This window comes from Semicossyphus pulcher, unplaced genomic scaffold (assembly GCF_022749685.1).
Source record: "Semicossyphus pulcher isolate SPU_LCO1_2020_fin unplaced genomic scaffold, fSemPul1.0.p SCAF_16, whole genome shotgun sequence".
Classification (NCBI taxonomy): domain Eukaryota; kingdom Metazoa; phylum Chordata; class Actinopteri; order Labriformes; family Labridae; genus Semicossyphus; species Semicossyphus pulcher.
In genome coordinates, this window is record NW_027211670.1 from 18,113,994 (window position 1) to 18,129,810 (window position 15,817).

Sequence of the window (15,817 nt, forward strand, 5' to 3'; positions counted from 1 at the left end):
GAAATTAGCATAATACCCCCCCTTTAAAAGTGTATTCCTCTGCTGCTAACTCATTTGAAGTGGCACGTAAAACATGTCGGAATACGTTGGGCAAAAACGATGCACCTGATGGACCCGTCATGGCCCAGGAAAAGGAGGAAGCATTTGTCGGCCGCATCTGAACATGAACTGTGACGCAATCTGCCTTCAAATACGTCCTCCGAAGGATGCAGCCCCTGGATTGGGACAGATGGAAAGTGATAAACTAGGGGGGGGAGTTGTATTTACATAAAATCACGGTCTTCTACTCTCCAAGAAATATCAAACTCATGTTCACTTTTTTCCCTTACATCTACCTACCCTGACTTTACTCTTTTAATAATATTTGACAACTTTTGGCCTTTGCACTTCTTAATTGGAAAGGGTGGCACAGACTTCTGGAAACTGCTGTGTGCTGCAGTCAGAGAGCACGGGGAATTTCTTTACCAGGCAGTGTTTGTAATTTTTCCTTCACGGCCTGCACGATCTGAGGGTGCACAAAACACCGATGCCTGAGACAGACTTTCTCCACAATTAGCTCTGCAGGGCATGTAACTGTCTGCGGTGCCAGCTCAGGGGCTTCTGTCTATAACGGCGCTTTAATTAACAGAACTGGGAATTCTTACCAGGCTGGACCAGCTCAGCACTGATGTCTTTATCCAGAGGCAGGGGAGTGTCTGCCAACCTACATACTGCACAGAGAGAGAGAGAGCTCTGTCTGACACAATGGGACATAAGGGCATCTGTCTATTTGAAGACAGACTTAAAAAAAAAAAATACTGTTTAATTCTAACCCGTCTGTGCTCTACCTAAGTTACTTCTGAAGGACAGGAACAGTGTGTAAGTTTGAGCCCCTAAGCTATAACTTTTGTAGACTTTACATTTGTTTCGACCCTTTCAATCCATGCTGTACTCTATTCTCTCACTTCGTTACATATTCCATATGTACGGGGAGGAGAGGATGTCTTTTCACTCAGAGAACCAAGGTTACAACGTAACCAAGCATACTTTGTATCCTTTTTTGTTACAGCACACATCTATCCTTTAAGTAACAATCTCGAACTTTTTCATTTAAATAAATGTCTCTTAAGTCTCTATCTATCATCGAATCAGGTAACACAATGGTGATTGAGCCTATGGCCCACTGATGAAAGCCTTTGTATTTGCAGTATATCGTATTTTTATGTACTGGGTGTCTGTGGCGGCTTTCGTGGAAAAAATCCTAAGTGGCGCCCAGTTAGTGACGTGTTTTCCATCAGCCAGCAGTGGTTGGTCTGCCAGAGAGGGTAGGCGGAGCTAAGTGGCTGCTTTTTGGATCTCTGTAAGCATTGCAAGTAAACGGTTACAACCGTCATCAAGAGTTACAACCGGAGCCAACCGTGGACGTCACACATGCAACACTGTCTGGATATCTGGGAAGTGTGCTCCTGCAATTACCGTTGATCACCATAAGTGCCGCCAAAGAGAGAAACTGAGATCTTTGAGATTGCCCCTTAATATGTGAGGACAGTGGATAGTATTGGAAATGGGGGATGACACGCGGCAAAGAACGGAGGGTGGGGTTTGAGCCCGGGACGCCACATAGACGGCTGTTGCCTCTGTACACGGGCTGCCGTTTTAGCTGCTGAGCTAAACCGGCACCCTGACCAACTTTTGTTCAACAAATAGTTAACAAAGAAATCTGAAACAGGTCAACAAGATCCATATTAATCTGGTTCCTAATGTGCTGGATTTAAGGCATATTAGAAAACTGGCACAAAATCAATCCCCCACAATTATCCTTTCAAGTTAGCTCGGACAAGAAAATCCTCATACTGGACCATATGCAACTCTGCGTGCATGTGTGCAGGGTTCATACTCACGACCAGAGGGAGCTCCTGCCTTGTGTGATGACCCCCGTGAACTTTGTCAGCCTCCTGGCATCCACCTCGAACCACTGCAGCGGGTCATCTCTCCCAGCGCACCAGGCCCCGTCATAGAGGTCATCTTCATAAAGGCCAGCCTGTGGGCCAGAGACAGCCGGGTGGAGTACAATTTTACTCCCTATATCCATGTAAGAACGTAAACACTCGTTCATGTATGGTACAACACACTGAATGGTTATGCTTTTTGTTTAACTTTACTTTAGGTTTAGTGCTGACAGAGAGAGGAGGAGGCTGGGAAATCTAATATATGCAGTCTCGATCAACATAAAGACACCATCAGTGATAAAGTGTGAGGACACATTGACTCCTACCAACTTGTGAATATGTATAACTACAATGCTACTCTCTGCATTGCGCCTGTGACACTTGACACTGTTGGCTCAGAGCGAGTCTGTGTGAAGAGTCATATGCTGACAGGACACATTGTACATCCTCCTCATCCAGATGTAAACAGTATGATGACACACTGCACTGAACATGCTGAGTGCATAGTGTCACTGTCTTTTTATCACGACTTTCTCCTGAAGGACGCCGCTCCTGTTTGACTTGGAGAAGCTAATCATGTAAAGATCTGATACCACATGAATATAATCTCACCTCAAAGATAAGTTAAAGTCGCCTTATGTACATTAATTAATTGAAATGTTAAGTGTTCAACATTGTGGGTGTGTTTAACCGCACATTGTTTTGATTAGGATCTTTTTAATGCCTACATTAAATGTGACTCTATGTATTATATCGACTGGAAATGTTAACGTCTTTATCAGGAAAAAAAGACGACATGACAGCTCCCTAAAAGTGAAGCCAAACCCTCTCTATCGCCCCCTGCTGACTGGCTGCAGTATAGGTCATAAAGCCCGCCTCCTCCATGGTAACAGATGGGACATGAGTCAAACTATAAAATCAAAATACACGTCACATAAATGTTTCTCAAACATGGTTTCTGTCATTATAGTTAGTTCTTATCATGCTGATTTATGTCCAAGTGTTCATTTTTCTGACAAGTTTATTTTTAATTAGTTATTTGATGCTGTAAAAACTATGATTGACAGCTCTATTGACAAATACGGCTCCTGCAGCCGATCTGTTCCAGATGAGCAGAGTTTAACCGGATTAAATGTGACAACAAGAAGCTGTTAAGTGTGTGTTTTGTTTAACGGAGGTGGCTACAGCGGCTCCACCCGCCGATCTCTACTGCGCAGCTCTGGCTCCAAATGACGTCACAATCGCAAGATGGCAGCGCCCGTCCAAGGGGGGATTTTGGCTTCAATTTTGTACAATGAGCGTAGATGGAGACGTGTCGTCCATCTTTATATACGGTCATTGGTATAGAAGTCTGTAAGAATAATCCTACTTCTTACATGATTAAGCTATTGCCTACATTCTGGCACAATTTTTAATTTTTAACACAGTATGATGTTTATTTTGTAAATTATAGCCCAATTTAGAGTCACAGATATGAAAGCAGGTGATGCTTTAGAGCCTGGATACCTTGTGAGGACAAGTCCCTGACACAATCAAGAAGAACCAACATGGGGACAATCAAGATGCCTACAAAATGGTAGTCCACAAACCAATGGGTGAGATCACATTGGCTAAGCCTACTTCTTAAATATGGTCAATAGTTTTGATACGTGTTTAGAAGGGAAAAGGGAAAAATATGTTCATGCTCATGTGGGAGCAAAACATGACATCCTTATTGAAACAAAAACGTTAGCGTCTGTCACATTAGTTGTACTTTGATTTAAATGCAGTCTAAGCATAAATATGAAGTGCCTGTCTCGATTAACTGTTGTAAGATTTGTGTAAGTTTCTTCTGCCAAGCAGGTTCTGTTCAGTGTCCCGTTTGACAGTCAGCTAGTAGAACATCTCATAAACATGTTTACAGATTTCAGTGAAATATGGAGGAGGTTTGGCGATGGAACAAGTGATTACTTTTGGTGCCAATCAAGATCCAGGTGAAGACCGTGGCTCTTTGAAGAGCTGCTTACTGAATGAAAAAAATATCTGGCACATGTGTCCAAGAATGAAATATATGTGTTTTGCTGCAGGATATTTAATGCTTTATAACTTTACACACATTTCTGTCAGGGTTTTTACTTTGATAGATGCTAATGCAGAGGGCATGTAGTGCTATTTTGGGGCCATTTCAAATGTAATTGAACTCGTATGATCAAAAGAAAGTTAAATTAATCTCAGAACAGTTGGTGTCTGGAATCTAAACAAACCGTAGCTGCTACAAAAGTGGAGATAAACCAAGTTCACTGGCTGCAGGCCCGACACAACAGGCAACATCTGCTTTCTATGAGTCTCCTGATTTACAGATAATTGTTCTCCAGTATGGACGCTATCTCCGTCGCTCTGTGATCCCTGACAGGCACACACATCCAGAACCGAACAACAAATCCTTTGTTTCGCTGGTTTCCTGCAACATGATGCCTTGGCGTCTTGAGTGAATTAAGAGCATGTGTGTGTGTTTCATTAATTTGTGGGGCTGGAGTCAGAGCAGAGCCGCCTGCAGAAGATGAGGCCGGAGCTGCAGACCGTATGCAGGCTAATAACCTCAAAGAACAGCTTGCACTAACAGGAAATACCTCTTCTCCCAGATGCCAATCCTTTTTATTAGGTTTGGGGATGTGCCCTTGGTTTGATGGCGACACTATTACTTTCTCTGCTGTGTTAGCTTATAAGTGTTAAGATATTGTGCAAATCCAAACAGACTAATAATATCAGCTCTGGCTGCTGAGGTAAATATGGAGCTGAAACTTTTACTGCATCTGAAATTAAAAGATGCTATCTCGCCGTTTTTCTTTTGTATTGCTGCTTGGTGGTGAAAAAAAAATGACACAACACATTAAGCTTCCAAGTTAAGTTGAGATTGCCCGGGTTATAATGCAAGCCCGAACATTTCATGAAGCGTTCCCAAGCTACGCCGCCACTTTACATACCTGAATGTTAAGACGACCTCTGTGTGCACCGAGGCCGTAGCGCTTCGTGGTGGAAGCGTGAAGCTGGAAATCATCAATCTTCAAAGTCTCCAGTCCCATGGGAGGGCATTCTAGGTAACAAGAGTGATAAATTAGCTTGTGATGGTAATGTTATGAATCATGGGTTGCATTGCTGCAGGAGCAACGCTTTCTGTACAGCTTCAGAGTCAGGGAGCGTGCATTCGCTAATAGCTCGACTCGACTGTAATGAGCAGTTCAGACTTTGCACAGGGAGCTCAAATGTGTGAAGCAATCAAAGCAGCAGCTGTGTTTTCTGTTTGTTACCAGGAAGATCTAATAATAAGTGATCTATTCAGAAAACCTCATGCAGTCAAAACATTGGGAAGCGTCCAAATTAAAGCAGAATGAGATTGTTTTGATTGCCGCCAACATCTGCGTTCATGTTCCATTAGTCTGCATCCCAACTAAAAACAACAATGACCCAAGATTCACGCCTGTCATCACGCAGCCGCCTTCCCAGCTCATTTGTTCAAACTTCTACGTGTGAACAACTTATTTTCTCCAAACCGACTCCAACAGCACTTACATGAAAAGTAAAACAGCGTGACGTAGGCTTTGAAGTCTAAACTGTTTCACATTTTCAAAATGCGTCAGTCTGTGTGGTTGATTAATGACCGTACACTATGAGGGCTTCCTTTTTGTAAGTTTGGCACACCTGCTACAGCCATCTAGCTGCACCCTGAATGCCTGATTAAATACTTGAAATTGACTACAACAATATCAAAGAGAGAGAAAGGGAGATTGCAGAAGCTGCAGCTGCAAAACTTGTCAAATGATATTAGCAGAAAGAAACACGTTGATATGAAGAAGGAGCTTTAAACGACAGAAAGGGTTTTTGAACTGTTACAGAGACATTATATTATGAATCAACATACTGTTAAGTTAGAAAGTTACAAGATGTGTTTCTTCTCATATTGCAAATTACTTCCATTTACTGAATGCATGCCCTTTGTGTGCTGAAACACTGCAGTGCATGAAGACTTGCGAGCCATATTGAATGAGGTGACAGCTCGGACACAATCATAAGAATTTATATGATCCTTTGAGACGTTTTACGCAACATCTAGAGCACTCCAACAACTTCACATTGCACTTTCAATAAAGACACACAGATTAAAAAGCAAAAATCCAAGCAGAGGCCGAGATACCCTGACTTGTAGTCCGAAGTTTGGGTAAACCTCCAAAGACGCTTGATCCTACATTTCCCATAATGCAACCTTATAAAAACCTTTTTGTTCATCCCAATGTGTTTGTCATCAATTCCCTAGGTTTGTGGAGCAGATGTTTTAGTTTTAGAGTCTTCGAGATGACCTTGATGACATCACTATGACCTCACCCCATTCGTTTCCAATAGCTGAGTTGCACTTCACATGACTTGAATGTGATGTAGAAAACCAGTGAAGTTCCAGCTTTGAGGCACATTTCTGTACGTGTTACTGTAGAGCTGTGATGTCGATTAGCAGTGTGTGACCTTGATGTCTTGCTGTGGGCTTGTTGTTCAGTATGGCTTTATGTTTATGAGTGCAGAAATGATGCGCTGTAAATAATACACATTTTCTGTTAAAGGAGCAAAGTCCTGGAACCTGATATGTGATCAGGTAACACAAATGTCAGAGACACCAAATCCTGGTTGAATCAGCAAAAGTGTTGTACTCTAGTTTTAACATGTAATGTGCTTTCTTCTTCTTCTTCACTCTATTAATCTCTTCTTCCATGATAGCCCTTCTCCAGATATCAGATGTTTTCAGTTCGTCTAAACTGCACAATAGATACATTTAGAACATGTCAATTAAAAACAGTTGTTTATAGTATGGTTATAGTAATTTAACCCATTGTTCTTCTCTAATGAAGTCCTTACTAATGAACTTTAAAGGGCCATTTCGCCGATTTTCAACCTCAGTCCTATCATGCTACCATGGGGAGCTAACAACATTGTGGCAGAGACAAAATGCAATTTGGCTCTGTGCCTTTGGAGGACGCTATCCGCTTCTCCAATGGGCCCTGGAAAACCTCCGCAAGACTACATAAAATGCGTCATCTGACGGAGGCCAGGGAGCTCGCTAGACTACACCCTCAATCTAGGACGCCCGCCTCCGATGTCATGTCTCGTTCAAAGTCGTCAGGTTTGAAATGCAGACTGCAGACCTGAAGATTTTTTAGACAATCCACCGGTATATTCTCACCATATTTCAGATTCTGTACCGCTCTGAGCCGTTACCTGCAGCGTAAACGGTAGTATTTCACTCCAGCCTCTCTCGCTGGGCCGCTACTTTCAGAGGGAGGGGCGCAATGCACGCTGGGTGTTGTAGGAATGTAGAATGGGCGAAACCACGAGCTGTTTGTACAACTTTCTCCACAGCTATGGCGCCAATTTCAAATATTATTGCTTCTATTGATTATAGAGAACACCAGCTTTGACTGACGGTGGCTTTTTCCTGGAGCGAGCTGCTCCTCTGAGCCCAATCTCGAATTGATGACTGGTTTGGACTGAGAGGGTACCTTAAAGTGCAGTATGACCATCTACAAACGAGTTATCTACGACACAATGAGTGCCTTTATATCTCCACTGGCAGCAGTGATGACTGAAATTAGCAGCACTCAATATGACTAATCGACTTGTAATTAACTCCTTGAGTATGCCAGTTATCCAGTAACACCCACCGAGGCCACAGAGACAGTTTGGCAGCCGTATTCAAGGCGCTCTGCGTTAAGGTTGGAAAATAAAGTCTGCGTATCACTTTTAAATGTTTTTATTTGCTGCTGGAGGGAGTATCAGTTGATTTGAACAAATGCCCGTCTTTAAATGACTGCAGAAACTGAGATGGTTTTTACTAAATAGCGCTCTTTGTGTGAGATTGGCTCTTTTTTTGCATGGCGGTGTATCAACCAGTGAGAGCAGAACGGGCAAATCAAAGTTAACGTGTGAAATCCCTGCTGCCCCACGGCTCTTTGGGTCAAATCAAGCTGTTTGCAGAGTTCCCCTGATCACACTGATGGAAATTTAGAGCAAGAATTTCCAGCTGGGCCTCGGTCTGCAGCATATGCTTCACATGTTGCTGTCATATAGCCAACTGCCTTCACAAACGAATACCCAGAAAAGCAACAGGCACAAGGAACACAAAGGAAATTTGGCTTTTACGGGACACATGCAAGTGGAATTGGACATAAAGTTCTGCAGTTTATATTTGATCCATAATGGAAGCTGGCGTCACATTGAATAACTGATCCAGCAGCCTGATCCGTCTGAGACACTGCAGGACGTCAATCACATGAACCGGGACCTCCAAAATCAACACATGCATGAGACAAATTTATGTTTGGTGCATAAAGCATACATGAGACCAAATTAATTCCTGCTGTAAAACTGGAGCATAAAAGGTTTTTTAAGAAGCCAGCAGCAGAGCCACTTGTAAGACCAGCGAGTGTAGTATTCACAGCAACTCTACAGGGCAATGAAACATATGCTGGTCTTCTTGTGGTCCTGTATTTAAAATCCTCTTGGAATCAGACACGTACTCTTAGTCTGCAGGCTTTCTGAATCACAACTTATTTGGGACAACCGGGCCCTCCGAGCAGCTCGAAGAATCAAGGTTAGCAGGACAAAAAAATGGATGCGTGCCTGCCGTGTTGCAAAACCAAAAAACATTATCACCATCTGCATGCAATCTTTTCGCAAGGGCACCCACACAGGAACACAGCACCCGGCTTTAATAACAATGTGTGATAGAAATGAGAACACATAGAGCCAAGGACTCATATGTTATCTTATTGCTAAAGCCAATAACCAATGCTGCAATGTACCTTTATTTTATTAACAGTTGTTAACACAATGTTTAGGTACTGTAAGCTTTAATCTGCTTTCAAACAAAGATCTTTTGGCCCTTCTTTAATACTTGCACTTTTGCACCAATCAAAACGAAAATGATGTCCTGTAAACTTAAAGTTATAATCCCAAAGATCTCATCTTCGCTCTCTTTGGCGGCACTTGTGGCGATAAACAGTAATTGCGGGAGCACACTTCCCAGATATCCAGACAGTGTTGCATGTGTGACATCCACGGTTGGCTCAGATTGTAACTCTTGATTTTCCTCGCTGACGGTCGCTTTCCTTTTTAGACTGTTTGCTTCATCTGAGCGTCGAGTTTGTTTCTTTTTCTTTGGATTTTCACTTATTTTTGAAGTTGTATCTGTAGTCATCGATCTTTTCTTTGTTTGTTGTAAAGACCGGAAAAGCAGCCGCTTAGCTCCGCCTACCCTCTATGGCAGACCAACCACTGCTGGGTAATAAAAAATGCGTCCCTAACTGGGCGCCGCTTGTGACTTTTTTCCGCGAATGTCACCACAGATACTCAACAGAGGCTTTCATCAGTGGGCCACAGACTCAGTCACCACTGTGGTTCCTCATTTGGCGATAGATAGTGACTTAACAGACATTTATTTAAAGCCTGTGAGGAGTCAAACAGACCATCAGCGACAAGATTGATTATTTCTATGTAGCTATTTTTAATGCCTGAGACTGCTGGCGGGGGTGGGAGGTGAGGGGTAGGTGTCAGACGAAGCGATTAACTGCACGCACATACTTGTCATCAAGTATCTCCTCAATGTATTCAGTAGAGCTATGCGGTATTGTATTGGTTCTGATTTCAGGTATATTTGTAGGATTAAGACAGTGTTACTTCTCTTTTTAAAACTTACACTGAAATATCATTAAATGTCTCAGGTTTCATCTTATTTTTACTTTTTAACATCCCAATCTCTCAAAAAATCTCAGTAGAAGTAGTTTAGCCTCTGCAGCTTGACTGCGCACATGTGACCAACTGATATCTGAAGGGAAACATCTTGTTTCAACACATTTCTGTGGCGTCTGATGGGAATAATGCATGAGCTGTCAAAACATCTGCTTAATCAAACTTTGTAAACCCACTTAACCCCGCTTTAATGAATTCCCTATTGTTTTGGTATGTGTGGATGTGGCAGGCGCTGAAGGTCTTGTAAATCTCATATAATGGCTGAATAATTAAACATTTGGAGGCCAGACAAACCGAGCGACAGAGCTTTTGATGCATAGATTGTGTAGGATTCTTGTTAAAGCGTGCATATAGCGGCCCAGCTGCTACCAGGAGACGCTTAAACAAGTTCTGCAAACAGACTGGTGTTGAGTCACAGTTACAGCCATGAAAACATCATTTTGGGAGCCTTATGTTTCCAAGTTTTGCCTGTGTGGGCTCCTCAGTGCCAGCCATGTCCCATTTTCCAACATGCGAGGATGTCCAACTTTATGCCGCTATTCCCAAGAGCCAAATTACAAATGGCAACCTCTTCTGTCTGTCTCAGTAGGTTCCTTACGACAGCTTGAACATAGACACATTACAGCTGGCGACTATAGCCGCTCTTAACCTCCCAGCGTTATTAAATACAGCTTTGTGTTATGCTAGAAATGTCTGACACTGATTAAATAAGCCTAAAAGAGGGCGATATTAGCTTTGGAAAGTCTGAGGTCAAATTACAAGTGCTTTGCCTCAAATCAAGCTTTCAGTGAAGCGAGTTTGATCTGTCATCAACATAGGGGCATCCTGGCTCCGTGTAGCGAATATATTGTCATCCATGGAAACAAAACACAATGTTTTTTTAGGCAAAGAGGACATTGGTGCCTGTGTGGCTTGACTCAACTTCTGAGAGCATCATTTTATTTTGCCAGACCTTTCCTCTCAGGGACAATATTCTGTCCTAAAACTCTTCCCCTTCTCAAAATATTTGTCATCTGTGAGAGAGTTTATTACTTTTTTCCCATCCTCGCAGCTCCCGAGAAAGCAGAGAGATGATCCCCGCACACTGGAGGGACGGATGAATTTTCATGAGATCATGAATTTCCCATAACAAGTGAGAGTGACGGCAGTTGTTCACTCACCCTCTTTTATCGCGTTGAACTGTCCTGCTGCTTCTGGGATGCTGTTCGGGGTTTTCAGGGCGCTCTTCTTGTTCTTCTCAGCCTTCTTGTTGGCGGTTTTCACTGAGGAAGGAAATGGCATTAATAAGGGAAAAGAAATAAATCATTTTGGATTTTTTAAAAAGGGGCTTTGGCCGGTCAAATCACCTTTAAAACCGCTGATGCGTTGTTGTCAACATGGAAAGAGGAAAGTAATGTGTTGATAGAGGAAAAGAAGGCTTTGGCTGGATTCAGTTGTACGCATATGGACTAATTCGGGACTGGGGACTGAACCAAGACATCTCTGCAGCAGAATTTGAAAACTTTTAACTCTTTGCATTCAATTACAGCAGGTCTAGCACTCCCAGAAGTTTAATTCGCACCCTCAATTCTTTATTTAATGTATTAAATAAAAAGATAACAGCCTGAAGGTTTAAATCAGTCATGGAAACACCATGTAGGAGAGGCAGGACGAGGGCAGGGAGTCACATTGCAGCGGCTGAAGATGGAAGTGAAGCGTGTGCTTTTTATTTGACTGAGTGTCAGGTCAGGAAAGGCCCCGCGTGATAACAATCCATCTCACATCTGAAAGTCTTTATCCTCGTCTCATTCCAGGGACAGGTTCAATCTTCAACAATGCTCCGAGCTGCATATGCGGTCCAGCATAACGGATATAAAGAGCACTTTCAGGTATATTAGGTTGATCAAAGTATTTGTGACAAAATAAATGTGCTTTTCTTGTTCTTCTTAAGTAAAACTAAATATTCTAGTTCTTTAACATAAACTAATCAAAAATGCTAATTTGAGAAAATGTTGAAATTTGGACTAAATGGACGTATTAAAAGTAATAAATAGAAGTTGGTTTCTCACTCTAACAGTACATCTTAATAAAATAACTAAGTTAACTTGACTCAATCCTCAAATGAATCAGCAGTAACTCAGAAATGATTATTGTGGTACTTACTCATTCATTTTGAGTACACATTTTTGGAACACTTCAAGTTGTAGTAATTGATTGCAGTTAGTTACATTAACTTATTTAGTCTAAATTGAGGGTTGCTCTGATGCAGAGTGACCGGTTTCTGCCGGTTCAGAAGAGTGCACGCAAGAGAAAAAGGACAACTGACTGACTTGGACGTATGCCGCGTCTGTATCTTGCGGGAATAGGAGTATTTTTGGACGATAACCTGCATTTTATGACTGTTGCAACGGACACAGTGCGTTTCTGTTTTATAATTGGGTAACTGTTTTTATTTAAAATTGTTAAAGTCAGGGTAAAATCATAGACTGAATAAATAATGGACGTAGTCTCAGTGACATCACCCATTAGTTTCTGAAGAAGCGTTTTGAAGCCTGAATAGCGGCGGCGCTGGGGGTTGCCATATTGGAAATGCAAGAGCCGGCTCATCCAGAGGCAGGCAAAGAGGCGGAGCACGACCGAGCTGAAGCCTATGGCTGAGGACTATGAGGGGGCCGCATGATTGTGTTACAATTTGTTCTATAAATAAATTATTAAAAGTGCGTCTTATACAACAAATTCTACGATATTTGTTTTGTGTTTATGCAACTTAACAGGTTTGAGGTAATCGGTTTCCTCAGTTGAAATGCGTAGACACAGGAGAGTTCTAAGTTGAGATAAACTACTTAACTAAGTTAATTTTACTTAATTGATAAGTTCAAAATATTCACTCATTTTAAGTTCAATATACTGAATGGAATGGGTCCTGTCTGCTTAATTTATTTCAGTTACCTTAACATTATATACATTTGGTTTACGTTGAACTAACTGATCAGGTTTTACAGTGTGCTTGGATACATGAAGTGATAACATCTATATAAAAAAAGTACAGCTTACTCAAATATCGCATGTTCATTCTAACACATAATTATTTGACATGGCTTAAAAAGTCCTAATGCGACTCTTTAGGTTGAGAAAATGCCTCTTCTCCTAACTAAAAAAACCTTAAAGATCATAAAAAAAATCATTGAGTCAACAAGCTGAGATAAAAGTGATTTAACATCCAAAAAAGGTTCAATTATCGAATTTTGTTATACTGTATTTTATTCTTTCACTCATTTATACATTTCCCCTTTGAGTTGCTGAAGGAGCTGTAAACATAGCATTAACATATTATCCCTTTTTGAAGCTGTTATGCCAAAACGTGCTAACAAGCAACTGCTGTCCAGCAGATACAGAGCAACATAAGCATCAGTATAGAGTCATGTGATTTTAGCTAGCGAGTCAATGTATTTCAATATTCTCTTCCTCTTTAAAGTCTGTTTGTCATCCAGCTAGAGTGGGTAATGTATGAAGCAGCTAGCTCCAGCTGCTAAATGCTCAGCTATGTTCACCAACCAGTTGCTAAATTTGTCTGTCTGCCGTTTGGTGTTGAGCAGGTAGTGTAGAGACGCTTTGTTTGAAACAGCTGCCTGATGCCTCTGGAAATGAGGCTGATGAGAGCGATAAGATTGAACGGGAACGATAAAGTAATGGACCACAGATTGAACAATGAGCTGAAAGGTGCTAAAAGACTTGAAAGAACGGAGTGTAGGGTGATAATTCTCAGATAATTTGACACTAAGATCAAACTATTTCACATGACACTTATTCTTTTGATCCACTGTTAATATGAAAATATTAGGCCAGCTTTTAGCTGTCTCCTGCCTTTGATTTGTTTTACTTTTTGTTCTTATATTAACCAAAAACAATGTCAACAATTCTTCTTTAATGTCCTTTAAGTCAGTATTTGTCAGCCAATAGACAACCGCCATTCATCTTGTTAATATGATGCAGTGTGATGGAGATATCACAACCAACTCTGATCAAAGGGAAGCAGCGTCTTTTATCTGCTTCACTGTTATTATGTTCCTCCTCTAGTCCCACCTACAGCAGGTATCCCTGCAGAGACACGTGTATCCAGATGCCTGAAACATGAGGTCAGTGTCGACACAGCTGCTCTAAATTATCTGCCACCAACCAACCAAATCCCTCACGCCTGTTACTGTCCTCCAATCACCTGCCAGGTCGGTAAACATACCTACAAACCTGCTACAGCATGTGCGGGGAGTCCCACACAGAGAGCTCTGCGCTGTGCATTTGTGAAACGTGGATTTCACGTGTTCTGGCTCTTGCATGTAACACAGTCCTGACCTCTGCTGTGTGCGAGGCTGTTAATCCTGCAGAAGCCACACAGACGCGGGGCTCTGATATATGCGTACGAGGGAGAGAGGAGGAGGGATACCTGTGGAGGTCATTGTTGTGTTTTTGTTTAAGGTGCAGCTGTGCAACTCAAATTATCTGTTCGAACTCATCAAACATTTTAAGTTTGTGCGGCATGTTGGATGACCTTGAGAAAATAAAAAAAAAAACCTCACAACTTCAAACTTTGATATTTGAGCTGCACTTTGTAAACAAAATTAACTTAAACATTTTCAGCTGATACAAGATGCTAAAGAACCAGGTGCTGTTTTATTAAGGATTGCTTTTTACTTTTCAACTTCAAAGCCTGTCGTTATGTTATTTATAAATACGAGGCTGCCATGTTTATATTATTGAAAGATTAATCAAAACTTGAAAGGTCAAAAGATTAGCCATTCACTTTCATCTCGTGGGAGCAGAGACTCACAAAGTTACTTCAAAAGTTTGCTCACAACTTCAGTTTCTAGCTTAAATTGCAGCCACACAAACCTCTACTGTCTAATGACTTTAAAGAACATTACTTCTGATTGATCATCGCTGGCACTGATACAACATAATTTTGGATTTGTAGGACAAGAATAAAGTTTTACTACTCTTTACACAAGAGAGCTCTCACTAAAACTGTGAACACGTCCTCGAGTTGATGGAAGTCCATTTACCTGATTTCTCATCAGCTGCGGTTTTATCCGTCTGCCTGCTGCTCTCTGCCTTTCCCTTGGGCACCTTCTTGCCAGAGTTCTGGCTGGGGCGCTCATGCCTGTCAGGTATCGAGGCCACAGGCTTCTCCACCATTTGCACCTGGTTGTACTGATCTCTTGTCAGCAGCTCCTGCATGTAATAATCCTCATCCTCCAGAGCAGAGCCGTGGCTGAAGTCTGCGAGCCCCACGAGGAGTCCCAGCAGAGCCAGGGGGGTGAGGAGGCTGTGGCGCTGTCTCGTCATGACCAGAGGGGGATTATCTCCAGCTGAGAGTCCCGGTGGCGTCTCCAGAGGAGCCTGCTGCTGCTGCCGGGCTGCGTCCCATCAAATGCTCCCCTTCCTCTGGCTTCTCACTCCAACACGGAGAGTTCAAAAAGTTCTCAGAGCGCTCCAAGTCCCTGACGAATGCAGCGGAGCCAGAGGGTCCATGGACGCCTCAGCCTGGGAAAAATGCAGTGAGGGAGGGAGAGATTCAGAGAGCAGGAGATGAGGGAGAGGAGAGGGAAGAGGCAGGGAGACAGACAGCACAGTTCTTTCATTTAGATGCTGGAAGGTGACTTTAAAACACACTTTTTTTCCCCCTCTTTCTCTTTTAGATTCAAACCAGTCCAGACTGCTGAGAGTCATTTTCTTTGTGTGTGTACAAGTGAAATAAGGACATAAAGCTCTCTGGGAAACATACATTGACACATTCAGGATCTGCTTTAACTCCATCTCCTCCCACTCTGTCTGGGGCAGGCACAGATTTGACCAGAAGAAAGTTTCAACTTGCATGCGTGGGGATCAATCCTGCAACTAAAACACCTATTAACCAGTTTGTAATTCTGCGTGTCCAAAGGGGAAGAAGAGGCAAGTTTCCATGTCCATGTAGGGGTGTGTTTTAAGTTCACAAAACATGTATTTCCAAATAGAAAGCATTGCAATTATCAGCTGTTTCCAGGGCAAACAGAAAGAGAACTTAAATATTAGATAACACCACATGATACCCTTTTACCAGGAAAGATAATTAACTTGTTGCTCCTGTTCAAGCTTCCTAATTGGCT

The 15,817-nt window shown here is 42.2% G+C and overlaps 1 protein-coding gene across 1 annotated transcript in view; it reads right to left on the reverse strand.

The window, feature by feature from the left end:
* Positions 1–15,176, reverse strand: part of cpxm2 (carboxypeptidase X (M14 family), member 2) — a 35,330-nt gene extending 20,154 nt beyond the window's left edge. Inside the window, exons 1-4 of the mRNA XM_069664217.1 lie at positions 14,735–15,176; positions 10,859–10,960; positions 4,892–5,001; positions 1,881–2,020 (exon numbers count right to left, since the gene is read on the reverse strand). Of these exons, the coding sequence (XP_069520318.1) occupies positions 1,881–2,020; positions 4,892–5,001; positions 10,859–10,960; positions 14,735–15,017 (635 nt within the window). The 5' untranslated portion in view covers positions 15,018–15,176. The remainder of the gene's footprint in view (positions 1–1,880; positions 2,021–4,891; positions 5,002–10,858; positions 10,961–14,734) is intronic.
* Positions 15,177–15,817: the final 641 nt, after the last annotated feature.